At 38.4% G+C, this 27,296-nt stretch overlaps 1 protein-coding gene across 1 annotated transcript in view; it reads right to left on the reverse strand.

The window, feature by feature from the left end:
- Positions 1-27,296, reverse strand: part of Ankrd31 (ankyrin repeat domain 31) — a 206,556-nt gene that overhangs the window by 65,640 nt on the left and 113,620 nt on the right. Inside the window, exons 12-13 of the mRNA XM_004643500.1 lie at positions 12,742-12,886; positions 1,409-1,461 (exon numbers count right to left, since the gene is read on the reverse strand). Of these exons, the coding sequence (XP_004643557.1) occupies positions 1,409-1,461; positions 12,742-12,886 (198 nt within the window). The remainder of the gene's footprint in view (positions 1-1,408; positions 1,462-12,741; positions 12,887-27,296) is intronic.

Below are 27,296 nucleotides of genomic sequence, written 5' to 3' on the forward strand. Positions count from 1 at the left end.
ATAGTTAGCTTTAATTTTCAGGTATATATCTATATTCAGTTTTATCTTGGTTTTTGATCAATTATTACAATTTTATCATTTTTTTTTCTAACTCAGGGCCCTGCTGGAATAATTACAAACTGACATTTCAAAGTAGTACACTAAATAGAAGATAGAAAAATGTAACAGACTTAGACTCAATCTATGTATTAATTTTTATGTTTATAGTATATATTACTTTTTACCAGTATTTTAGCACTATTAATATATTATACTAAGTAAATAAAACACTGTAAGCTACTTGATTTTTATAGTTTAAACTAAATCAGAGCAAGTTTCCTTCATTTTTTTTTTGAAGTGTCCTTTAGAAAGAAGCCTTATAAAAATACTTTAGAAACATTTTCCTCTTCCAGGTATTATACAGCTAGAAGTAGGGGTTTCTTTCTCTGTTATCTGGGAGAACTACAGGTACAGCGACTTAAAAAGGAACTTAGTAACTACAGGACAGATATACTCCTCAATCAGTCTGTCTGGAAAGATCATTGCGGGCTATGCTGCTAAGATCACAGGAACATCATTTCCTTTTACTTGTCACAGATGAACAGTAATGACCCGCTATGTAAAGTCTGAAGGGATGGGATGATACCTTGGATTTTTGTTCTGTGCTTACACCAGGGGAAGTTTGGCATGGATAATAAAGCTCAAGCTTGATGAAGAGAAAGAGAAAGAGAAAGAGAAAGGAAATGACTACTAATACATCAGCATGCTCAGTTATGCTACATTTACTCAATTATTTCTCAAATCAACAGTCTAGAACTCTGATTCTCATGTAATTACTCCATAACGTCTTAAAACCACAAAGTGAAATCACTGCTCTTGCCTAGTGTTTCTTTCTTTTTTCGTTAATTTTGAGAAAGTAGCAATGAGATACTTTCAAAACAGGTTAGGACAGTTACAATAATTAATACATTGCATACTGTTGTCTTTGTAGTACTCATAGTAAAAGATGCAGACATGATCTCTTGTCTAAATACTATTAGTTCAAAAACTTTCATCTCATTGAACTAAGAAAAAGTAGCTGTATATCTATGCTATTTTGTATGTATATATATATATTTTTTTTTACTACAAAATGGAGCTTCATTTATATCCCCATTTTTTTACTTTTGTCAGAGATGTGTATTCCATTGTCATTCATATATTATATGTGCATGAATTCAGCAAAGTAATCCAATACAGTCTAGGAGTCTATAATGGTAGTGGGTTATCTGCATAATTGGCAATGTCAGAAGCTGTTGACTTGAGCCTTTTACAGCTCATCATATAAATAGTTGCCTAGTGCTTCAAAAGCTTTCTTTTCTGCCTGGTAATCTACAAAGTAGCCAGCAGTTCCATCCCTATAAAAACATTTACTATGAAACAGATATACCTTAGGCTGATGTACATCTTCTATATCCCCTGGGCCACTGTGTTTCCTTTGACCTGTAAACAAAAAGAGAAAATAGTGTCTAGTAGTCAAATTCTAGACTTCTAAGACTGGGCTTGGTGGTATTCACCTGCAATCCCAGCACTTGGAAGGCTGAAAACAGCAGGATCACTATGAGTCCAATCTCTGTAGTGAGACCCTGTACTAAATTAAAAAAAAAAAGTATCAGTTATTTAATTAGGTTCTTAGTAAAAAATTTAGAATACTAATTTATGAGGATAAATTCCATTTGTCAGAGCAAAAACAGATCATAGGTAGCCCTGGAGCTGAGGAACAGCTTTGATTTTTGCTAAAATCTGTGAGTCCATCACTTTCTGATCCACCTTGCTCTGCTCTGAAATCTGGTATCTTTCTTGGTGTCGAAGATCTTGCCCTCCTGGTATCTGGGCTTCCACAGCTGCTGCTTCTTGAAGTAAGCATCAATGAGGTGTTTGGGAATTTTCACTTTGCTGATGTCAATTTTTGTAGAGATGGCAATGACAAATTTCTGATGTGTTCTTCATAGAGGAACACGATTAATGTTAAGAGGCCAGTCACAAGTAGCAAGCCACTGTCCAGCTGCTTCAGGAAGATCACTCTCTTGCCTCTGTGATGCCCAGTGAGGATGATAACGATGGCGTTGGGAGTGATGCTAGCTCAAAGGTTCTGCACATGCTGACTGAAAGGTTTCTTGCTGTGGCTCAACAGCTTTCAGGGTACATCTTCAGTAGGGTAGGATCTAGGCATTTTTCGAAGCTTAATCACCTGGCTACCTCCATTCTTGTCCTCACTGACCAGTTTTGTGTTCACAGCAAGAACTTTCTCCTTTTTCTTCTGAACCTTTGACTTAGCAGCTGTGAACTTTCTCTTGTACAAAGCCTTTCTGGAATACATGGCAGATCGGGAGTATCTACCAATTCCTCTAACCAGGACAGGATTTCGGCTGCAGTGGCACTGCCCCTTCTTGGATTTTTTTGCCTTCCTCACCTTACCCTTTTTACCAGCACCACTGGCAGAAGCCTTCTGGGCTTTGGGTTTCTTCTCTTTAGTATCTGGCTTCTCAGTTTTTTCACTCGCCATCTTGCAAGATTGGAAAGTTTCCAAAATCTAGACTTCTAAAGCTCACAAAGTTTGCAGTGAGAAAAACCAAGGTAAAACAGATAAAGTTATGTAAATATTTATATTAAAATTGGCATAACGATGTTTTTATACTCCATACTTCCATGTTTGTTAGAAACCCAATACTATATAGAGAGATAGTAGTATTTCTACAGGAAAATAGATCCTACAAAATAATACTAAAGGATGAGCACTGAATTCAGTTTTTGTGCATATATATCCAGACACATGATCATTCAGTAGATTATGTACACTATTCTTGTAAGACAAAATTATTTCTCAATTATATTATCATCTTTTCCTAATATGTTTGATTAATAAGATACTAGTTTGGATACTGCATTTTCTTCAAAGCAAAATTTATGTGCAAGGAAAAGATCACATTATGAATGTATGGGCGAAATTGTTTTTAAAACAGCTTAGATTGATAATAAAGCAATTTTTTAGTGTATCTTTTATTGCCTCTTTTAAATACTGCAAATAAAAATTGTAATTACCTACATATGCATTTAGCTGTGAGATAAAAGCCTAGAAACAATGTTTAAACATAGAAAATATTCAGTGAATAGTTGATAAGTATTCAGTGAATGAATAAAACGAGTATCTCAGATGTAATACACAAAAATACAAATTTCCCTGGATATATATTGGAGATGTAAAATACTTTAAGAAGGATATAATTGGGAGCAATTTAATTTATTTCTTGGGAATAATTTTCACAAGAGGAATCAAGTTATGCTTTGTATCAATCACTTCATTCAGGTGAAGAAAGGTGCACAGAATGTCATTTTATCAAAGAGGACAGGAGTATATTCTTTGAAGCCTCATTCCTGACTTCTAATGTTGATTCCTCTGCTTACGAGATGGCTGACCTTGGACAAGATTTTAACATCTCTGCCTTCATCGAATATCTACAAATAAATGCAAATAATGGCCCCTGGCATCTATGAATGTCAAAATTAAACAACACAATCTATGTAATGAGTTTAGAGGAATTCCTGGCAAAGAGAAAACATTTCACTATTACTACTGTTAGTAAGAACAAGAGGGACACTGCTTTTTCTAAAATGTGGCCATTAAACAGCAGAAAAGTAATATTTTCCACAAACTATCCTGTCAGCCACAGTTCTTAAAGAGAACCTAGAAATAAGAAAGATGACTTTATTCTCAGTTTTAAGATACTCATCAACTAGCTGATACAAATTATGAGATGGTGAGTTCCGGTAGGCCGCTATATTCACCTCCCTCTGTCACTCTTGAGGTCCTGTCATGTACCAGGCATGGTGTTAAGGTACTTATTATGTATTAACTCCAGTCCACACAGTAACAGCCCCACAGTTGGGCAGTTCGATAAGTAGATAGGAAAAGCCCAAATGTGTAGATGGGGATTTTTTTTTTTTTTTTTGAGACAAGATCCAGACTGGCCCTGAAGTCACTGTGAGGCTCAAGGTGGCCTTGAACTTGTGGCAATCCTCCTGCCTATGCCTTCTACATTGTGGGATAACAGGTGTATACCACCATGCTTGGCAAGAACTGGGGATGTCAATTTACCTAAGGCTATAAAACCTTTAAGAATAATCCCCCTTCCAGCACCAAAGTAGATACATTTTAATCTAAGTCAGAAAAGCACCAACTTTATTTTATATGAGGAAAGTTCCTTATTCATAATTCTCAACATTAAAAGCTCTTCAGGCTGGGGAATGCTTGCCTAGCATATACAAGGTCCTGGGTTCCATTACCAGTACCTCAAAAAGGGAAAAGAGGTGCTTTGGAAAGGGAAGAAACTGTACAAGGAAAATCTGTTCTTTTTGAAACTTTGTTCTCTTTGAAGCTGCCTGGCTCTGTAACTGTTTTCTTGTTCTCTGTAGCCACAAGAGTGTAAACAAACACACAACATGCCTGATGATTGTAACTGATGATTATTAAGTTAGCCCTGTAACTGATGAACTCACCCAGCCGGCTAATCAGAAGACCGGCCAGACTGTCCCGTCCCACCTTTGTAACCCCTGCTTATGCCACATATAAATATGCTGGCTCAAAGACACTTGCTGCCTGGCTTTTCTGGCAAGTCATTCCAGCCAGAACCAGTGGTGTAAAACAAAGCTGTTCACTGCCTCCTGACTTTCTCTGGTGTGGCTCCTTTGCACACCTCCGTTTTGCTGCAACACTTCAAGTGAAATTTTAAAATGAATATAATGTGTTAAGTAAACAAGTAGTCTGTAAGTAAAACAATTTCTCACATACTGAAAAGTAGGATTAAAGTTAAAGACAATCTGAATATTTAAGCTTAAAAGGTACTTCCACCATCTAGTGAAGCATAAATATGTGACTTAGTAAATTCTTTCACGTAAGAAAAGTGGGACCTACATCCCAATGCGAAAAGGGTTTAATTCCTTTCCAAGAAGGAAATTGCCTTATGAAGTTATAGGTCAGATGCAACCATTCCTGAACAAGAGATTCTAAATTGGGAGAAAGTCAGAATGCTGGAGAAAGCACTTTTAGAACAGTGAAACAATGGTGTCATCCATTGAGCAGTTAAAACATCATCAAAATAATAATAATAATAATAATAATAATAATAATATCATCACCACCTTTTGCTTTCAATTTTATTTGCAATTTTTATACAGTTCAAAATATAATCAGGGGCTGGGGAGATAGCTCAGCAGTCTAAGTGACTACCTGACAAGTGCAAGACCTGGGTTTGATCTCTGGTACTGCCACTGAAAACCAGGTGTGGTGGTGCATGGCGAGGCTGAGACAGGAGGATCATGACAAGCCTGAGCTATGCAGTGAGACCCTGTACCAAATAAATTACTTAAAAACTAAAAAATACACACATAGAATTGATTTTAATAATCTGTTTCAATGTGCTTTTATAGGTCAGGCCTCAACAAGCTAATGTCTGCCTCTTATCTTTCTTTTGCTATAATTTGGCTTCTAGAGAGAGAATTTCCTGCTCTAAAGAAAATACACTAACTGCCTCTTAGTGGCTTTTATTAATCAGTAAAAGACAGGTACTGTGGCATGCATGTGAGTCTCAGTCACTCATCAAAAGATAGCTTGAGGCTCAGAGTTTGAGACTAGTGGGGGCAACAGAGTAAGACTCCTGTCTCAAAAACAACAAAAAAAAAATCAGTGAGGGGTGGGCCAGATAGTTCAGCTGATTAAAGTGCCTGCTCAGGCAGACGTGAGCCACTTGTGTGCTGGCCCCTGCTGAGATGACGATGGAGACTGGGTATGGTGGTGTGCGCCTATAATCCCAGCACTTGGAAGGTGCCCGGTTCAGCACACACTGGGGGCAGGGCCCTAAGGTTTTTCTTTATTATAAAGGTAGGACACCTAGAACTAGGTCTTAGTTTTTAGTCTGTATCATTCAAGTAATTACATTTGAGTAAATAAACGGTTTATAAAAATAAGTCACTATAAAATACAAAATTAATCCTGTTTTAGTTACTTTTTGTATTACTGAGACAAAATACCTGACACCCAAAGTTAAGAGAGGAAAAGTTTATTTCAGTTCATAGTTGGCTGGCTACAAAACTAGGTGGCACAGCAGCAGGGTATCATAGAGGAGAAGCGATTTATGAGAAGCAGAGGCCTATAAGCAGCAAGTGGAAACAGCAGCCCTTTTTCTGTCCCTTATACTTCATCCCTAAGGACAGGTGCTGTACACATACCCAAGGTGGGGCACCTTTAATACTATTCAGAACTATGCAACCCAATCTGTGGATTAATTTAGTAATCATACACCCAGGATCCCAGCATCACACACTCTAGATCCAGCCACATAGGAAAAAATTCACATAAGACCTCATGACGCTTTGGGGGGGGATAATCAGACACAAGCCATAACAGGGCTACTGGTCATTAAGGACAACTAGTCTCATGACCCTAAGGCCAGACTGCTATATTATCCCGAATGTTCAATAGCCAACACAGCCAACAATAACTGGAAGAACTGTCTGATACTAAATAAAATCCAACTGGGAAAGGGGTGTGCTTTAAATTTTAAACAACTTAGGTTAGGAAAAGATCTCTCTCAAAAGAGTTATCAAAGGGTCTACGATGACAATCAGTAACCATGATATACATGGAACAGCTGTCACGTTATCTTCTTGGGCTAGAAGCTTGGGTTACATCTTTTTTAGGTATTCTCATAAGGCCTAAACATTTATCACTCTTAATTGTAACTGTTTACTATTCTTGTTTCTTAGTCATTTTATATTATTAACCCCTGAATGAATTCTCACAGAAAACATGAATTCCAGGGAAGGTGATTCAGGAGACACTGTTTGCCTCGCCAGCACTGGTGCTACTAGGAAGTTCTCTCAAGACAGTCTTTTGGTAGTTCCTTCTACCTAGATTCCTGGAGCTGCTTCTACTTTTGCTATGTCCAGGACCTGGATCTTCACTATTTCCTTCAGTTATTAAACTGCCATATCCAGAAGCTCCCTTTGTTTTCTAAAGCTGATTTCTTGCCACCAATGAATTCTTCTAACAGAACTCATGGTCATATCAAAGAACTGATGTAACAGGCACAGTTGTGAGTCTACAAAAATATTTACCTTTTTGCCTTTCTCCAACATTAATCTCCAAGTAATAGCTATTAGCTTTGCTTTCTGAGTAAGGGGAAGAGGTGGTTTGGCTTTAATGCCCTGCTGTGAAGTGCATAACCTGCCTTTTGATATCCTTCTTAGAGACAGCTACTTTCATCAGTGACCCATACCTCTTCAGGGTCCTGGCAGGTCCTTGATGCATAGGTCTGGGAGATAAACTGTTCACAGAAGTGGCTAATTTATTGGCCTGCAGACATCAAAGAAGCAGAATTAAGAATAGTGCAAGTTTTTATAATACTCTCGGGAGCGTACAAGATTATGGCCTGATACTTATAACATGTTCTCCTATTAATCACAAGTCATCTTTTGTGTCCAGAATTGCTGTGACTTTGTAGGGAGTCAGGACTTCTCATTTTGGTTCTAAAGTTAATTTCTCAGCTTCCTTTGTTAACATAGTTATAGCAGCTACTGCTCTCAGGCAGCATGATCATCCAACAGCCACACCTTCTAACTTTTTTGTATGTTATTGGGTGGAGTTCTTACCCTAGCCTCCAAAAGCAATTCCTCTGTTTTTTGATATGTAGAGGAAGAAAGGTTTTAAGCCAGGTATTCCCAGTGCTGGAGGCTGGGTAAGGACATGCTTTATTTTTCTAAAGGTATTGTGAGTCACTTTCATTGACTGTGGAGACACAAAATCAGGGCCGCTAAAGCCTCATACAAAGGCTTTGCCATTAGTCCAAATTAGGTGGCCAGAACCTACAAAATCCAGCTATTCACAAAAAAGAACAAAGCTGTTTGGTGGCAGGAGACCCAAGACCACATATAGCCTGGATCCAGTCCATAGAGAGCAGTTGTTCCCTAGGTGGAAGAACATATCCCAAATACTGAACTTTTTGGAGGGCTATCTGAGCCTTGTCTTTGCAGACTATATCCCGGCTTAACTAGAAATTTGAATTTGCATAGTATTACAGTTGGATAACTCCTGAATTGCACTGCAAAGTAGATTATCATCTGCACACTATAGGATGATTCCCTGTTTAAGCTCCAGGTTCTTAATGCCTGAGTAAAAAAGGTAAGGATGCCTCTAACCCCTGGTGGGAGAACTGTCCAAGTATATTGCTGCTTTTCTCTTAAAATACGATTTTCAACTTTAAAGGCAAGTAGAAAATGAGAGTCTGAATGTAGGGAAATGGAAAAAAAAAATGTCTTTTAAATCTAAGACTAAGAACCAACTAGTGTTCCCTGGAATGTTGGAGAGAACTGTATATGGATGTGCCACCAGAAGGTAAACTGGTATGACAGCCTCATTAATAAGGTAGAAGACCTATACTATCCTATATTCTCCATAGGGCTTTACTACAGGAAGAATAAAGTATTGTAACAGTACTGACAAGAGTGCAGAAAACCATATTTGAGAAACTTGTCAATGAAGGGCTGAAGGCTTTTATGTGCCCCTTTGATTGGATACAGACTTCAGTTAGGAAATTGACTGGGATCTGTTAGTTTTATAACTATTGGCATAGCTGAATTTGCCCTTCAAACTATTCCACTATTCCTCACAGCAATAGCCACCTGTTAGCCAATTTGGTCATGCAGACCTAGTATAGTCCCAACAGGTAAAATCTGTTCTGCCTTTGTTGGAATATGGGAGTTGGTCCCAATTTTGCTAGTAAATCACTTCCTAGCAAGAGAATAGGACACTGTGGAATAAACAGAAATTCATGGTTAAATATGTAGCCTTCAAAGTAACACATCAGAGCAAGAGTAAAGAATCTCGGACCATAATTCTCTCAACCCTAACTATGGTTATAGATCTAGAGAAGGGTTTTTCAGCGAAAGAAGTAAAAATTAAATGAGATGCTTCTGTGTCAGTAAATAATCAACCTGGCTTGCCCATGATATGAAACATCACCTAGGAGTCCTTGCAAGAGATGTTGATGTCCATGGACAGGGGCACTGTAGGTTCTCTTGGGCTTCTTCAATCATCAGAGCAGGAAATGAGGGTTTCTTCTGTCCTATCCCCTCTCAGAGAACAGGGACAGTTAACCCTCCCCAGAGCCATCAGACATGCACACTGGCTGCCTCACACTCAAAGCAGGGTCTAGGAAGTTGTGTGCTCAGTGTCCAGTCTCTTGTTCTTGAAGCAGGCACTCTTTCATTAACTGTCCTTGAGTTTTTCCCTTAGACAACCTGGGTGAGTTTAATCCATTGCCAACTATGACACCTATAATCTTAGCCTTTATCTTTTGATCATCCTCGTATCCTGATAGTTGAACATAGAAAAGGCCATGTCCAGCAATAGGGACATAGATGTCTGTGGGCTCATCTGAAGTTTTTGTAATTTACAACAAATATCTGGGGCTGAATGACAAATGCAATGATGCCTGATTACTGCTTTACCCTCCATGGAAGACAGATCTACAGTTAGTATATTTACAAAAGACTACTACTAACCTGTTACAGAGAACAGCTAGATTTTCACCTCTTTGACCTGTATGAGCCTGTTCACCTCACCATAATTAACAGATTTCATAATACACCTTCTCATCCCTATAGTAAGAGTAGCTATAATATCAAACATCATTTTTAGTCCTTCATTAGTATTATAGTTCCAGTTTGGTTCCATTAAACGGACAACATCTTTCCTTCTCTTCCTAAAGCATATTGCTCATCTGTACAGATCCTAGATTCTTATAGGATTCATCAACTTTTATCTGGGGCATAGCAAGTGGTCAGGTTGAATTGGACATCTCTCCATGATAAATCAAAAGCAAGGATGAAAATTTGAAGCCCATCTTCAAATTTACTAGGATCTTGGATAGTTGGTCTAGCCATCTTTTGCACTGCTGGACATCTGTGACTGAGAACAGGACCTGAACTTGAGTGGTTCTTTCTACTCCTGAGACCTCTCTTATGAGCAGGACAATTATTTCAATTATATCTTTACTATAAGAAACAGAAAAAATGGTCAACTGTGAATTAGAGGAGTAAAAAGCACCACTTCAGGTTCTTTCTGCAGGGCTTCCAGTGTGTGTGCGCCCAATGGGACTGAAGGCTGTCTGAGGGGTATAACGAGGGAGCTGAGGAATAGCTGTTTCCTCTGGGGCACCAGGCTCCAGTGTAGTTCCTGAGTCACTCGCTTGGAGGGGATGGATCTTTCTCTTCCTCAGAAGCTACTCTATCTACTGTGGTTTGTGGGTATTTCCTGAGGTAAAGATTAGGGTACAGAAACTGTCAACAAATTTTTTAGGATCCTCAGGAAATTTAACCCCAAATTTTCCTTGCATTGCGTAGCATCTATAATTGAAAAAGGAACTAGTCCTTGGGTAGTACCACAGGTTCTTGGCATTTCTAGAAGGGAGAGAGCAGTGGTGGGTTTAAATGTTGAGTTCCTTGAATCCGGGGCCCTATTTGCCTTTTACCTATGTATCTCTTAACTTGGTTTTTTGAGTTATCCAGAACCAACACCTAAACAAATGGGACACATTGACAGCTGTAATGCTGAAGGGGAGAGAGGGTCAGAAAACGAGGAGGGAAAAAACCTAAAACCTATGCAAAGGAAGCACTCAGAACTCATCCTGAGCCTATGACCCATAGTGTGGCACAAACACCCTTAGCATTAAAGCAAGAGCTGCCCAAGTTCAGGTCAAATTACCAAGCAAGCACTCCACAGAGAAAAACAAAAAAATTTTAAAAATAAAAAATAAAAAATGCCTACTGCCCTAGAAATCCCTACTTTCTCCTTCCTAGGCTAAGCACTCCTTGCCTGGCTCTCCCACTGCATCTTATTTCATCCTCATTTTTGTTTCTCTCATTGTTGAGCTTCATGTCCTGTGCTCTTCTGTGTCTGTTTTCATTCACTCAACATACAGCCTGTGAGAACTAGCCATGCTGTTTAATATACCAGTCATAGCATTTGATTGTGTAATACTGTTTATTTATCTGTCTTCCTCCTGTGACCATGGGGGCTGCTTTGTTTCTCTATTATGAATAACACGGCTGTGAACATTTCTGTAAAGCTCCTTTGTGGACAGAGACATTCATCTTTTATTTCTCAGATACACGAATTCAATTCTTGGACACATGCCCAGGAATGGGGTTGTTGGGGTCATAGTGTAGGCACATATTTAGCTTTGATAAAAACGGCCAATTTTGTGTGCCATCTGAGCTCTTCACAGCCCTCCAGCACTGTATAAGAGTTGTATCTTCTTCGCCCTGGGTATTGGCAGCTTTCATTGTTTTATCCATTCTGGTAGGTAGCTAGTTGTTTCTATTTGCATTTCTGATGAAGAATGATGTTGAGTGCATCGCATATCTTTATTAGCAAACATACATTAAAGTCTCTTAGGCTGTTACATTATATTTTGTGCTAGGAACCTTGTTTGTTTTGTTTGTATTTCAACTAAGTTACATGCATTTTATTGATTATTATTTACTATGTAGTGTTTCATGCAATAATTACTGCTTAATAAATTATTTAATATGGAAAAAAATTTAGGCCAGGCCAGGTTCATGTCTTCCAGTTCACTGCTCAGACAGCTATGCCAAATCACCATCAGTGGCCTTCTCTGCTTGGCTTGATTTAGGCCCTTCCCCACCGAAGCCTGTGTCACAGCCTTCAAGACAGACTCTTCCCATTGTGTGGATGAAGTACAAACTATGAGCCTAGTTGACTGGAAGGGTCTTCCTGTTCCCATTAGGGCCTTTTGTTTTCTAATCTAGTAATTTTCATCTGGTTCTCCTCTCCTCCCATGAATTTGTTGTTTTGCACAGCAAGGGGAAGGGAAAGAGTCTCCTCCGAAGGAGTAGGGAGTTACCTTCCTTGCTGGCTGAGTTGTTGGTTGCCTGCTTCTACTGAGGACTCCAAAGGTCTCTAGGCTGCTGATGCCTGTGACGTCTGGTGAGGCCTCTAGGCTACTGTGCAATACAGTTCTTTAGCTCACTGTCTAATGAGATCTCCTGAGGTTTGGTGATGTCCTGCTGCTTGGCTCACCAGATTTTACAGCTGAGTGGGCTAGTAGTAGTCCATTGTGTATAAGGAACGAAGAATTGCCAAATGTAAACCTAGTAGCAAGTACTATGTTTACTCAAGATCATGGGAATTTGTGCTTGGGACCAGTCTGTGCCAGCAATGGACAAAATAAGACCAAATAAGAAGCAGGCTGACTGAAAAGCACTGCACACAGGTCAAAGATAGCAGCAGCAACACAAAAAAGTGGCCAGTAACTCAGACTTTCAGAATTGAAGGGCCAGACACCTCTCCTTTGGATGCCTCCCACTGAATCTCCCTTGTGGGTCAGTGCTTTGGCAGCCGTGCTCTTTCCGAGGCGGTTAGGCGGTTAGGCTTTTGCTACTTTATACCTCTCTTAAGATAATGGAAGCAGGAATAACCATGGTGCTTTCTAGAGTCTAATGGAGGGAAGGGAGTGACTCACTTGGCTCCTTTGTTTGTAACTGCACCAAAGCCAGCTGGCTTTAAAAAGAACAGAGCAAAAACTTCACTGAATAAGTTTTTAAAAGCAGTTATTTTTATAAGATGCAATTTCTGTAATTCTAAATTCAATTTTTATAACTCTCTACCAACGTAATGACAAATATAATAAGCAAGCTTAATCTCACCTGATGTAAGACGTTTTTGATACTTGGGAACATATTTCTCAAGGAGACGTTTCATACGTGAATCTTTGGCCTCATCCAAAGCACACTTTCCATTGTCTCTTCTAAATAATGGGTCAGCTCCATTCAAAAGAAGTAACTCTGCAACCTAGAAGAAGATATGTATGTAAGAAAGTCCAGACAAAGTGGATGATTGCAAACATGTGATAGCACACACTAAAGAAGTGCTTTCAACAATTTCTCTGGGATTATTTATAACATTTTTAGTCAACAAAAGAATTAATGTAATTGCTAGTCAATAAACAATTTGTTAACACACAAGTCCCTTCTCTTACAAAAGAAAAAAAAAAAAAACAGGAGGGGGGATATAGCAGTTGCTCTTTCATAAACTGAAAAATTTAAAGGTGACATAGCCATTGTCTTGTTCACCTGTTTTTAAGTTATTTCACTACTCTGGTTTCCTACTGACATTCATCTAGTGCTGAAACCAATGCTGAATGGAAACTGACCCCCAAAGGGCTGGCCCCTGGCACTAGGAAGGTGCCAAAAGAACTAAAAATGAACCAAAACCAAACCAAACCACCAGATTGGTAGCCCCACACAGCTTGATACACATGCATATCTCTAGGCTTCCTCATTTTACTCTTTTCCAATTTATCCTACTCATTCTAAGAGTTAGTTCCAGGAGGCAGACTAGCTGTCACAATAGCTTTGCCAAATTGTAAAGCTGTAAAAGTCATGTTCCCATTGTCTTCTATTCCCTATGTAGTAGATATCCAAAATGCAGTCCACTAGGATCCCCAGAAACAGGAACAGGAGAAGGGGGAAGGAAAAGGAGGGAGGAAGACAGGGAGGGATGCTAGAAACATCTCTGGTTCTGCTGCTGGTGAAGTGAAGCTACCAAGTATGTCAGGAATTAGGATTGGGTTCCACAGTAAACAGTATAGTAGTATCTTAGTACAGTTATTATGAGTAGGCGCTTAGAGCAGTCAGGGTCAGATAAAAGAGCTAATTTAATCAATAGCTGGTTAATCAAGCAGCCACACAAGGTTAGAGATGTAAGAGAAAACACGAGAACGAAGGATAAAACGCTGGGATGAGAACAGAAAAGTAAGGAATATTCCCTGCAGGAAGCAGTCTTATCCAGGGTACGTTAAGGTAGATAGCAGCTTTACCATGTCCTCCCTGCTTCTAGACCCCAGACAAACAAATGCAAGATAACTAGTTTTCTTAAAACTCTTTTGAACTCATTTTCTTTGAAACAAGCTCCCAGGCTCTGCCTATGTACATAAGGCCAAGACAAAGAAAGCGACATCTTTCCCCTTTTGGTGGATCTTTACCAAAGGCTTCCTCTTCATATTATTTCCAGTAAGACCCATTACTTTCTCCTTTGGTTCACAATTTCATTGGTTTTTCACTGTTCATGTTACAATGGTTCTTCACTGTTCATGGAAAAGCCAGCTAAGTTTGTACAGACGGTCAGAGTAGCAAATGTAACATAACAGGTTCCAGTAAATACTTACATCTTTCTCTCTCTCTGGCATAGGTATAAATGATACTGCTGTGGAAGAGACTGGTCAATGGTTACTCTTTCTGATCACTCTCTACCCCTGCTGCCCCAGGGAAAAATGACGCATCTTTAATGTAAATATTTTATTATAACCCTAAATATACTTAACTTGATATTTTACTTTTTTGTGTGTGTCTTTCTTTATTGCACTAAGCTTCTTGAAGGTGGAATTCTGTTTACCCTTTTATATTAATTCATAATTTTTGAATAGAAAATTAATGAATATGGTTTAAAATATAGATAGCTCAAAAGAGTATGCAATGAAACTATGTTTTCTTCCTCCATGCCTGTTCTCCAGAAATAACTGCTTTTTCCTGAGTCAGCCCTAGTTATACTTTCCTCTGAATTTTTCCAGCATTAATCTAGTCCAACAAGTATGGGCATACATATACATCACATACAGGCACAAGTGGACACATATTACGCATACTTCTCTGTACCTTGTCTCCTTTCCCCATCACCCCAGCAACACTGCTTAGAGCTACTTTCTTTCTTTTTTTTTTTTTTTAATTTTTATTTATTTATGTGTGTGTGTGTGGCCAGCTCAGCCCACCAGGAGGCGGGGCTGGCTGGCATGTGGTGCTGGGGGATTGAACCGCGGTCCCTGTGTTTGCTAAGCTTGTTCCAAGGAGGTGCTTTAGACCACTGAGCTACTAGTGTACTTTCTCACTGAATAAGCCTGCTATGTGTATCATGATTTATTTGTTCAATCAGTACCCTATTAATGAATGTAAAGTTGCATCAAATCATTCGCTACAGACAAATGTTTAATTGTCTTTTAATTTCTAGTACATGTTTCAGTATCTGAGTAAATGATCAGAAGTATTACTGAATAAAACACATGGCTGTTGGGCAGAATGTAAGAATGTAGGAAGCAGGTATGAACCATACATTTCACTAAAAAAGACTAAATTTCTCCCACAGTGTCTGGAATGACAGGATCTAAATTTCTGTGTATTGTATGTACTTAAAAATTAGAGATATATTCATTTTTTCTTGTAAAAAATATTCTAAGACAGTTTGCATCATCTTCTCTTGCATTTAGTGATCCATTCATATGTGTGCCATACACAAACACAACAGGCATCCTTTTGCTACCTTTCTATAATAACTGGAAACTGTAACCAGCTTCCTCCCCCTTTGGGTTCTTATCCTGAAGGTGATAAAAGACTGAGGCAACAGGACACAGCAAGCTGTAGGAACAGCTGGATGTGTTTTTGAACAAAAAGGAAAGCTGTCTGGAGGGGTTCCAAAAGATGAATGCCACAGATTTTTAAGTCCAGAGACTTTTTATGCAGTCTTTGCCATGAGAACAATGTAGCAAAATGTGTAGGTAAGCAAGCAGGTAAGCAGCTGCAGCTATCTGCTACTGCCAGGCTTTTGCTGTCTGAAAAGCAGGCTGTACTATTTCTCTGTTCTTTGCATTCCAGCCTTCCAGGGCTTTTTAAAAAAGATTTACTCAGGGATTTGTCCTTTGTTCTTGGTGCTCTGATTTCCCAAGACTTACCTTTAGGCCATTTAGGTTCTGACACTGAGTTTAATTTATTTAGTTCACTTACTTTTTCAGTTAGTTTACTTACACTTTTTACCCTAATCTACCCATGTCTCCTCTATCTCCTGGCCTCATAATCATCATAAATGTCAGCCTTTTAAAGAAGTTACCAATTTACCTTTTGAGTTTATAAGCATATGATTTCAGGTATAACACAACTCTTTGATTACTCTTTAACCATGTCTGTATTCTGGGCTGTGTGGTTGTATATGTGAGGCACACATAGGTTCCTTTAACACACAAATATTAATGTTTGCATGTTACAGAAAGTTAAAATTGCAGGAAAGTATTAAGTGGAAAGTAAAAATCTCTCACATTCTTATGAGGGTAGGCTTAAAACTGCTCCCTCAATGATATTCACATCCTCATTTGGAGAGCCTGTATGTGTTACTTTATTTGGAAACATCATCTTTGCAAATATGATTACATTAAGGATTTGGGATGAGGAGATTATCTTCAATTATATGACTGAGCCCTAAATATCATCACAAGTGTCCTTATACAAGAGACACAGCGATTTCACAAGCACACACAATGGAAAAGGCGATATGAAGACTAAGGAAGACTATGGAATGATGTAGCCTCAAGTCAAGGAATGAAGAAATGTCAGCCATCACCAGAAGCTGAACGAGGCATAAAACAAATTCTCCCCTATGGCCTCTGGAGAAAGCAAACCCCTACTAACCCCTTGATAGTAGTCTAGTGATACTTATTTTGGACTTCTCCCCTCCAGAAACAAAGTTTTGTTGCTTTCAGTCACTTAATCTGTGGTAATAACTTACAGTAGTCATAAGAAACCAATAGAAATTTTTGTACTAGGAAGTGAGGTGCTGTTTTAACAGGTATCTAAGATGTGGAAATGTTTTTTTTGAATTAAATAATAAATACAGACTTAAAGAATTTGAAAAAAGCCTAGACTACCATGAACAGATATTAGGCAGAAATATGTTAAAGGCTGTCAGAGATGGCACAAGAGGAGGCAAAAAGGAAACTTTCCACGGTCCTAAAGAATGCACGTATCATCATAAAGCAAATGCTAGGGCAGCGAAGTAAACATGATGGACACTTTTCTGAAAAGGACACAGCATGTTTTTAGAAACCAGAGGAAGGAGGGAGAGAGGGAGAGAGCACAATTCTAGAGGAATTGTCTGATAGTTGTGTGGTGCATTACTCAACTTTCCCATCAGCAGGAAAAAACAAAACAAAACCTGGGACACACGACTTCAAGGACAGGTTTATCCATCTGGCTTCAATCCATGTCAGCTGGCCCAAGATAAAAAAGGCAGGGCAGAAGGGTCTCGCAGAGGAAAGTGGCTTGACCCATGGCAGCCAGGAAGAAGAGATTAAGGAAAAGTCTCTCTCTGGTATGTTCTCCAAAGGCATGTCCCAAATGACTCACATCTTAAACAACACTTAGCTAAGAATGGATCAACAGATTACTCCATTAATGTATTCAATGCCTCTGTAATCTAATCATATCCAAACTGGTTCATAGAGGGAGCGGAGAACAATTTGGAGATGCCAGCCGCAGAAGTAGCCTTAGAATGCAATTAGCTGCCCAGAATGGGAGATTCTGGTTCAGCTCGGGAGTCCAGAATACTGATAGAAATGCAGACTATAAAGACAAGGCTCAGAAGGTTTCAGCTGATGACTCCATTGGCAGTTTTACTCCAGGGCATATGTGTGTACACTCAGACAAAAAGTCTGTCTACATTTTGGTCATGTCCTGCAACTTTGCTGGGGACTAGGATTAAAGGTGGAAGAACAAATAATCTGGTGGAGGGAATTTCAAGGCAGCCCAACATTCAGGCTAAGGCATGGATACTGTTGGAGGCTTTGAGCTATGTTTATGCAAAAAATCATGAGCAAAGAGCATAATTGAGTAATTTTAAAAGTTTTGCGTTTGGCCAAAAAAGGAAGCTCCAATAAAGTTGGGGCTGCAATGTTAAGAGTGAAAGAGAGCTTGGTTGCTAATAATATCAGCACTAAAAAGGGAAAATGGCTTGAGGGCATGAAAGAAATCTGAAAGACCCCACTCTTCACACTTTAGAGCAGAAAAATCAAAGATTCTGCTTACAGAAGTGAGCCATATTGCACACTGTTTGACAGAGGTCTTCTAGAAAACTGGCTTCTTGGAATTTCATTCACAATGCTCACCCATCCAGGCAGTCAGAGATTCTTGCAGCCATGATGTAAAAAAGGGTTTGGTTACTGCTCAATTGGCAGCTGACCTTGGCATCATCCCCGTGACACTGGTTTTATTTTTTTTATTTTTATTTTTTTTCATAATTTTATTGATAAACAAATAGCAATGAGACAGTTTCAAATCAAATCGCTAGGACAGTTTCAATAATTAACACACTGCACACATTCTTCTTAGTGGTTAATTGCTGTACAAGATGCAGACTTGAGATCCTATTTACAAACACCATTAGAACAAATCATTCTATTCATTAAGAGAATGTAACTATATATCTATCTTAACCACTTTGAAAATACAGATACAAAATGGACATTCATCTGTATACCCTTTTTTTTTTGTTAAGTTCCATTATTTGAATATTATAGGTGTGTAAACTCAGCAAAATATTCTAAAAGAGTCCAGTAGCCTGTAATAGCATTGGGTCTTCTGTTTAACTGGCAATGCCAGAAATTATTGACCTGAGTCCCCCACAGCTCAACATAACAGCATGGCTTTACTTCCTATACTTCATCTTCATACTCTTCTACTGGATGGTTAAGACCAAGGTAAAGCAGGACCTATGCAATAAGAGTTTTAGCTTTTGGGTCTGAGAAGGTCAGTGAAATCCCCTCAGGATTTATCCTGAGATCCTGTACCTCAGATTGTAGAACCTTTGTCAGTGTCAGCCATGTGGATGAGAAAGGAAAGGTAAGATTTTTTTTTTTTTTTTTCCAGAACCGGGGATTGAACTCAGACCCTTGCACTTGCCAGGGAAGCGCTTATTTCACTGAGCCATCTCCCCAGCCCCTGTGACACTGGTTTTACAGGCCTGAAGAATCCAAGAGTTGAGGTGTCAGAGAGGCATTCACAGATTTCAGAAGGCTGGTAGTCAGGCAGTGTACACCTGAGAGGTGTGGTACATGAGGCTGTGACAGTAAAGCTGAAAGTTCAATGAGACCCCCAAGAAGTTGGGGGAGGTCAGGAATATGAAATGTCTGAGGAAATCATGAGCAGAGGGCTGCAACCCCTGGTAACCCCTGGTGGGAACTGCTGTAGGTACAGGGCCACCAAACCCTTTGGATTCACATCTCATTGCCCTAAATGTCCCAGTCCGATGTGGGTCTCTGCATGGTGCCCCAGGCCTGCTGGAACCCCCATGCCCAGTGGAGCTATGCCTGGCTCTCAGAGTTGGTTAAAGGTCTGCCTGATTTGCCCGGTGACCTGGACCTGTGAGAGACTTCGCTTGGTGCTCAGTGTCTTCCTTGGGCCTGTCAGAATCTCCTCCTTAGTTTGCTACTCAGTGCCCTAACTGGCAAAAAGCTCTACTTTGTGTTTTAAGCTGATCCCATGAACTCAGTAGTATACATCAGGTTCCCAGAGGCAGAAAGGAATGTAACTTAATAAGCACTTCTGGAAATATGTAAGAAAAACCTTTCCTCCTTTATTTTAACCTATTTTTTTCTCTATTGATATTTCTTTTATGGGTTTTTTGGCTGCAGTTTGGGGTTTTATCACTCATTCTCTTGTTCCTTCTTTTTTAATACTACTTATTACTAGACTGATTAGGGTCTCCTATTTTCTCTCTTTTTTTGCTATCATGGTTTCAATTTGTTTCTTCAGTATTTTTTCTATTTTCTCCTCTAGTTTAATTTCTATTCTTTATCCCATTATAATATTCTAACATTATTTTATTTATCCTATTAACATATCAATTTATTTTTATTATTGTGACCTAAGAATTTTAATACTAATACTGATAATTTTTTTTTGCTACTTAAAAGGATCTTTTATTTTAATTTTATTATCTTCTTTACCATCTTCTATTGCTTAATTTTTCAAATTATATTTTTATGCTCCTATTCTTGTACCAGTAGCCTTACTAAAATAATCATTAACCCTTATGAATCTGTAGATACTTAACTACAGTGATACTCAGCTGCTAAATTTGAACTTTCCACTACCTGAATGGCAAAGTTCGAGAGAAATCTGCTCAGTGTTTAAAACTTTGCTTAATCATCAAACAAAGATCTGACCTGAATAAACATGTCTGAGCAAGAGTGAGTCACACATTATGTCTTGGACACAAAGGACTGATGCTTTAGTCTAAGTGTCACTCTCACCTAAACATCATGTAGTGCTTGTGATAGTGTGTGAAAACACTCATGACCACGCCTTTTTTTTTTTTTTTTCCATTTTACTTACATAAAATATTGTGACCCTGGCTCTAAAGAAAGTGATACCAGGAGTGAATGTAAGAAGAAAATTGAGAGAACCACAATAGTTAAAGAAATCTTTGCAAAATTTGTTAAATTCCTGGAGAAATGAATTTTTAAGTGTAAATTTTGAGCCTCACAACTAATCATTTGGTTTTCCACTATTTCTTATGAGAAAAGTGTGTTCAGTTATCAAATTTTTCAGTGTTTAGACACAAATTTAGAACAAACTGAGTTTGACAAGGGAACTCAATAGTGTATCTCACTATAGTAGAACACTATGCTACTGTGTTTTGTTTTTTGTTGTTGTTTGTTTGTTTTTCTTGGTCCCTGGGTTTGAACTTGGGACCTTGTGCTTGCAAGGCAGGAGCTTGTACCATAGAGCCATATGTCTGGCCCTGTTCTGTTGTTAATGGAGGTAAAATTGCTCTATTGAATATATATTTACTGTATATTAATACCTGGTTTATCATAGAGTTTGCACTATAACTATAGATGTTGTTTTTATGGTTAAAAGTGGAATAACATTTGTAATCACAGTTATTTATATTTAGTAATACTGTTATTGCTTATTTTATTACTTTAGGTAAAGTGACATAGTTGCTGCTATCAATTGTTTTTCTCCATATGTGCTGTGAGTCATAAACAATGATCAACAGGCTATCACCAAAGAGCTGGGTACTTGGCCACATAAGCTACATCCTTCCATTCCTAATAAACACAGGTGGATGGATCCTGGGATAGACCCAAAGGCCAGTGGCTAGCTAAACCTACAGGACATTTCTGAAAAGCAGAAATTACCGAAAAATATCTTTAAACTAGCAATACGGCCATCCACCATAAGCAATCCATAAACCTAAGCACAGAAAACAAACAAAATAGAAAATGAGGACCAGCCAGACAGCTCAGTGGATTAAAGCACCTGCTTAGGCAGACGCAGAGACCAGGGTTCAATCCCCAGCATGCTATGCTGTGCCAGTGCTCAGACAGCAATTGAGACTGGGCATGGTGGACATGCCTATAATCCCAGCATTAGGGTGGCTGGAAAACAGGAAGATCATGAGTCCGATCTGTGTAGTCAGACTTTGTATTAAATACATTTAAAAAAATGAGAAAATACAGATGCAAAATACCTCTAAATGCTCCCAATTAAAGAAAAGTCAGATTTTTCTGAGAACAGAAATCAATGGCAGGAGATGGCTCAGTAAAATAAGCGCTTCCCTGGCAAGTGCAAGGGCCTGAGTTCAATCCCCGATTCCACAAAAAAAGGGGGGGGGGAGAAATCAATGGCAAAAGACACTTCAGAAATAACGCAAATACCGGGACATTAAATAACACCCTCTTAAATAATCAATGGGCTACAGATAAAAATTAAAGAAGAAATTAGATAGTTCCTTCAACCAAAAGACAATGCCAAGTACAAAATACTGGATCCTATGGGACACAATGAAAACAGTCCTAAGAGGAAAGTTAATACTAGTGAATTCCCATATCAGAAATAGAGCAAGCTCAAAATAAATAACCTAATGATACACTTCATAGTTCTAGAAAAACAGGAACAATCCAAACCCAAAAGTATTATGAAGTATATTATGAAGATTAGAGCAAAAATTAATGTAACTGAGATTAAAAAAACAATGCAAAGAATCAATGAACTGGGGCTGGGGATATAGAGCTCAGCAGCATAAATGCCTGCCTGGCAAGTATAAGATCCTTAGTTCAATCCCTGGTACCAAACAAACAAACAAAATGAAGGGTTTTCTTTCCATTTTTTAATGTATTTGGTACAGGGTCTCACTATGCAGCTCAGACCCATAGTGATCCTCCTGTTTTCAGCCTTCTCAGCTCTGGGATTACAGGCATGTACCATCATGCCCAGACTCAAGACAAGGGGCTGGGGAGATGGCTCAGTGGAACAAGTGCTTCCCTGGCAAGCACAAGGGCCTGAGTTCAATCCCTGGTTCCACCAAAAAAAAAAAAAAAAAGATTAAACAAAGTAGACAAACTCTCATACAACCATATCAAAATAAGGAAAGATAAAGCTTACAAGTCATACAATTAGAAATATCTAATCTTTTTTTTCCTTTTATGTATTTGGCATAGGGTCTCACTATGCAGCTCAGACTTCTAGTGATCCTCCTGTTTTCAGCCTCCCCAGTGCTGGGATGACAGGTGTGCACCACTACCATCCTGTCTTGGTGGCCAGTTCAGTGTGCCCACGGGTAGGCCAGCGTGGTGCTAGGCTCCAGTCCCTCTGCTTGCCTAAGCAGGTGCTTAGTCCGCTGAGGTATCTCTCAGGCCCTTACAATTAGAAATAAAAAAGGGAAAAACACAACAGAGTCTGCAGAAGCCCAGAAGATCATAGGTAACTGCTTTGAGAACTTGTACTCTAATAAAAAGGAAAATTCAAAGAAATGGATAGATTCTCAGATACATAAGAACTATTAAAACTCACCAAGAAGATATAAAAATCCTAAATAATCCAGTATCAGGCCATGAAATTGAAATAATAAAAATTAAAAAAAGAAATACTAAGGAAAAGCTCAGGCCCCCAATGAATTGTAGTGTATGTGCTGCCAAATCAAGCACAGGTCCCAATGAATTTAATGCTGAATACTACAAAAATTTTAGAAAAGATCTAATACAAATCAACCCTCCTCAAACTCTTTAATGAAATCAAGAGGGAAGCAGTACCCCCAAAGTCATTCCTGGAAGCAAGCATCACCCTGGCTCCCAAACCAGAAAGCATTTTTCACAACAGCATCCAGGAAAATGATGCTATCAATCTAACAATTAATTAGCAATTACTCTAAATAGGAAGTGAAAGACCTCTACAAAGAAAACTAGAGTACTTTGAAAAAGAGGATCAAAGAGGACATTAGAAAATGCAAAGATATTCCTGGTTCTTAGATATGCAGAAACAACATAGTGAAAATAGCCATTCTTCTAAAACTGTTAATACAATTTAATGCAATCCCCATCAAATATCAATATCATTCCTCACAGAACTAGGCCTAAAATTAATATACAACCAGAAAAGACCTAGACTAGCAAAAGCAACGCTGGGCAACAAAGACTAGGCAGAAGGCATCACAATCCTGGACTTCAAACTATACTACAAAGCTATAATAATAGAGGCAATGTGACAAAACAAACAAAAACGAAAAACAGACCTCCAGATTAGTGGAACAGAATAAAGGATGCAGGAACAACTCCAGACATGCATACTCATTTACCTTATTTTTGATAAATGGGCCTAACATTTGCTGAAGGAAAGATAGACTCTTTAACAAAGGGTGCTGGGAAAACTGGCTACTCAGATGTCGAAGCCTGAACCTGGACTCATATCTCTACACACACTAACATCAAAATTGAGTAAAGATCTAAATGTTGAAGCAGAAACAATTTGCTAGAGGTAAAACTCCTGAAGGCATACATGTAGACAAAGACTTTATGAACAAAACCCCAGCTACACAAGAACTAATACCAAGAATCAACAAAAGGGATTAAATCAAAAGAAAAAGCTTCTGCACAAGCCAAGAAAACCACCAAGAGTGAAGAAACAAAGTCTACAGAATGGAAAAACTTTGTCAGCTTTATCTCAGAGGACTAATACACAGAAAATATAAAGAACTCAAAAGTAAATTAGACTGCACCAGCTTAAAGACCTAATCCAAAAGTGGGCATCTGAAATGAACAGACTTCTTAAATGAAAAAGTCCAAATGCAAATAAATACATGAAAAAGAAATGCTCAACACTGATGACCATTCAAGAAATAAAAAATGAAAACAACATTGAGATTCCATCTCACTCCAGAAAGAATGACTATCATCAAGAAGTCAACCAAGACTGTGGAAAAAAGAACTTTCCTCCATTGTTGGTGGGAGTTCAAATTCATACAAGTGTTATGGAAATCAGTGTGGAGATACTCCAAAAATAAACCTAGAGGCTCCATCTGACCTAGCTATTCCCCTTCCAGATGTATTCTGGAAAGAGTTCAAGTCATCAGAACCAGCAATACACGTATACCCATGTTTTAGCAGCACAATGTGTAAGAGCTGAATCTTGGAAAAAGTCCGTATGTGTATCAACAGACAAATGAATAAGAAAAATCTTTTTTTAATACACAACGGAGTACTATTTCTCTGCCATAGACAAAGATATATGTGAGATATTTTAAAAGGATGCAGCCTGAGACCATAATCTTAAGTGAAATAACTCAGACACACAAGCTTAAATATCTCACTGCTTCTCTTGTGTGAGAAACCTACACTGTAAGTAAGGAGTAAAACAGACATTAGAAAGTAGAAGAACTTTTACAAATGGGAAGAGGAGTAAGAGATGGGAGAGGGACAGCAAAAAAAAAAGGGAAAGGGACTTTAAAGAAAGTAAATTCAAGCAAAAAAAATGGAACAGCACTGTTGCAAATGGGGAGGCAGAAGAAGAGCTGGAGAGAAGGCAGAGGAAGGGGACAAAAGCATAGATTTAAACTGTGTTACATAAATGTACAAATCTCCCAAAATGAATGTGATCATTACGTATGGCAAACATGAACTAATAAAAAATTACTGCTCACAAAAGTTCTATATAATAATAAAAATTGTTTTTGAACAATCAATGTGTTACCGAAAAAAATCAATGGGAATATTTTAAAATTCCTAGAATAAAAGTATAACGAAACTGCAGCATATCAGTATGTGGGACATGTTTCTTAGAAAGCAGTTCTAAGAGTAAAGTTTATAGCCATAAATACCTACACTAGAAAAATGGAATGATCCCAAATAAATAACCTTATTATGAATCTCTAGGTCCTAGATAAAGAGTAACTTGAACTTAAAACTAGTAGATAGAAATAATACAGATCAAAGCAAAAGAACACAAAGGATTAGTGAATCAAAATATTTGTTCTAGGGCCGGGGAGATGGCTCAGTAGAATAAGCACTTGCCTGGCAAGCGCAAGGGCCTGAGTTCAATCCCCGGTTCCGGAAAAAAAAAAAAATATGTGTGCTTTGTAAACAAGACTGATAAACCTTTAGTCAAATTTATCAAAAGAGAAGACACAAATTAAAGAGAAAAAGGGCAAAATTACAAGACACAAAGAAAATTAAATCAGTAGCTTTACTTTCCATATTTTTTCTATTCACCAATTATCAATCTGCTGAGAAATTATATTCACAATAGCTTCCAAAGAAAACAGATACCTAGGAATCAGTTTAATCAAGGTGCAAGTGTTCTCTAATGAAAATTATAGAATGCTGAAAAATGGAATTAAAGACAGAAAAAGAATTTCCTTTCTCATGGATCAAAAGAACTAATGTTAAATGGCCGATTACCAAACAGTACAGCTTCAATGCACTCCCTATTAAAAATAGTAGCAACATTATTTCACAATTGTAAAATTTACATAGATGCATAAAAGACCCTAAATAGCGAAAGTCTTCAGCAAAAGAGAGCAACACTACAAGTAATACCTGATTTCAAATTACACAGCAATGCCATGGTAACAAAAACAATGCAGTGCTGGCATAAAAACAGGTTTTTAAAGACATGTCTCAATTTCTTTAGCATTGGGACAAATGCCCAACTCACAAGAAATTTATTTTGGCTCACATTTCCAGTCCTCGGTCAGCTGGCTCCAATGCAGAATGGACATAATGGAACAGCCTGGGCAGAGAAGAGCCCCTCACATCATGTGGCCAGGAAGCAGAGAGGAGGGAAAAGTTGAGGATGGAGAGCTACTCACCCTGGGAATCAGCTCTTCCAACCAGACCCCCATCTACCTAACAGTGACTCAGCTACTAAATTCATTAGTGAATGAGTTCACTGGTAAGTACAGCACCCATGGCTTATTTCACTTAGCATGATGATTTCCAGTTTCACCTGTTTTCCTGAAAATGGCATGATTTGTTTTTCATTATGGCTAAATAATACTCCACAGTGTACATATACCACATTAGCATTATCCACTGATCTGTTGGTAGACATCTGGGTTCTTTCTATGACTTAGCTACTGTGAACTGTGCCAGTATAAACATGGATATGATGTATAACTTTAGAATGCTATTTTTAATTCCTTCTGGAATACATCAGAGTATGATCCAACCAGTTTCCAAAAGCCCTACCTCTAAGGATGAAAACTGAGTGGACAACCTAGGTCTAAACCATAAAAATTCAGCAGAATGGAAGACAAAGAAACAAACCCAGGGACGTAGAACCACTTCATTTTTGACAAAAGGGCCCAAAACATATACTATAGAAAAGACGGCCTTTTTAACGAATAGTGCTGGAAAAACTCAATATCCACATGTAGAATATTAAAACTATATCCTATCTCTCACCATGCCCTAAAATCAAACCAAAGACCTAGACATAAGACCTGAGATTATGAAGCTGCTGGCAGAACCCATTGCGGTAATCCTGCAGCCACAGAACAGGCAAAGGTTTCCTGAATAGGGTCCGAGAGCAAAGAAAATGATATTAAGAATCAATAAATGAGGCTGCAGATAGAGCTCAGTGGTACAGCACTTGCCTGTCAGGCACAAGGTCCTGAGATTGATTACTGGTTAAAAAAAAAAAAAGCTTCTGAACAGCAAAGAAAACCACCATTAGAGCAGGAGAAAAAATCTTTGCTAGTTAGTCTTCTGATATAGAATTTGTATCTAGACTATGCAAAGAGCTAAAATGTTAACCTCAAAAAGCAAGTAACCCAATCAATAAATTGACAAATGAATCAAAAAGACATCTCAAAAGAAATGCAAATGGCCAAGAGTATTGAAGAAAATGTTCAATGTCTTTAGCCTCTAGGAAAGTTCAAATCCAATGTATGCTGAGATTCCAGGCAGAAGGGCTATCTCAAGAATACAAGAAACAATGAATACTGGTGAACATTGGTGGTGGTGGTGGCAGTGGGGGAGGGGTGTTTCTACACTGCTAGTGGGAATGTAAACCAGTACAATGCAGATCAGTATGGTGATTCTGCAAAATACTCAAAATAAGACTTCCATTTCATTCCACATCCACCTAGACTCTGGTGTATTCCA

This window comes from Octodon degus, unplaced genomic scaffold, assembly GCF_000260255.1.
Source record: "Octodon degus isolate 3935 unplaced genomic scaffold, OctDeg1.0 scaffold00177, whole genome shotgun sequence".
Lineage (NCBI taxonomy): Eukaryota > Metazoa > Chordata > Mammalia > Rodentia > Octodontidae > Octodon > Octodon degus.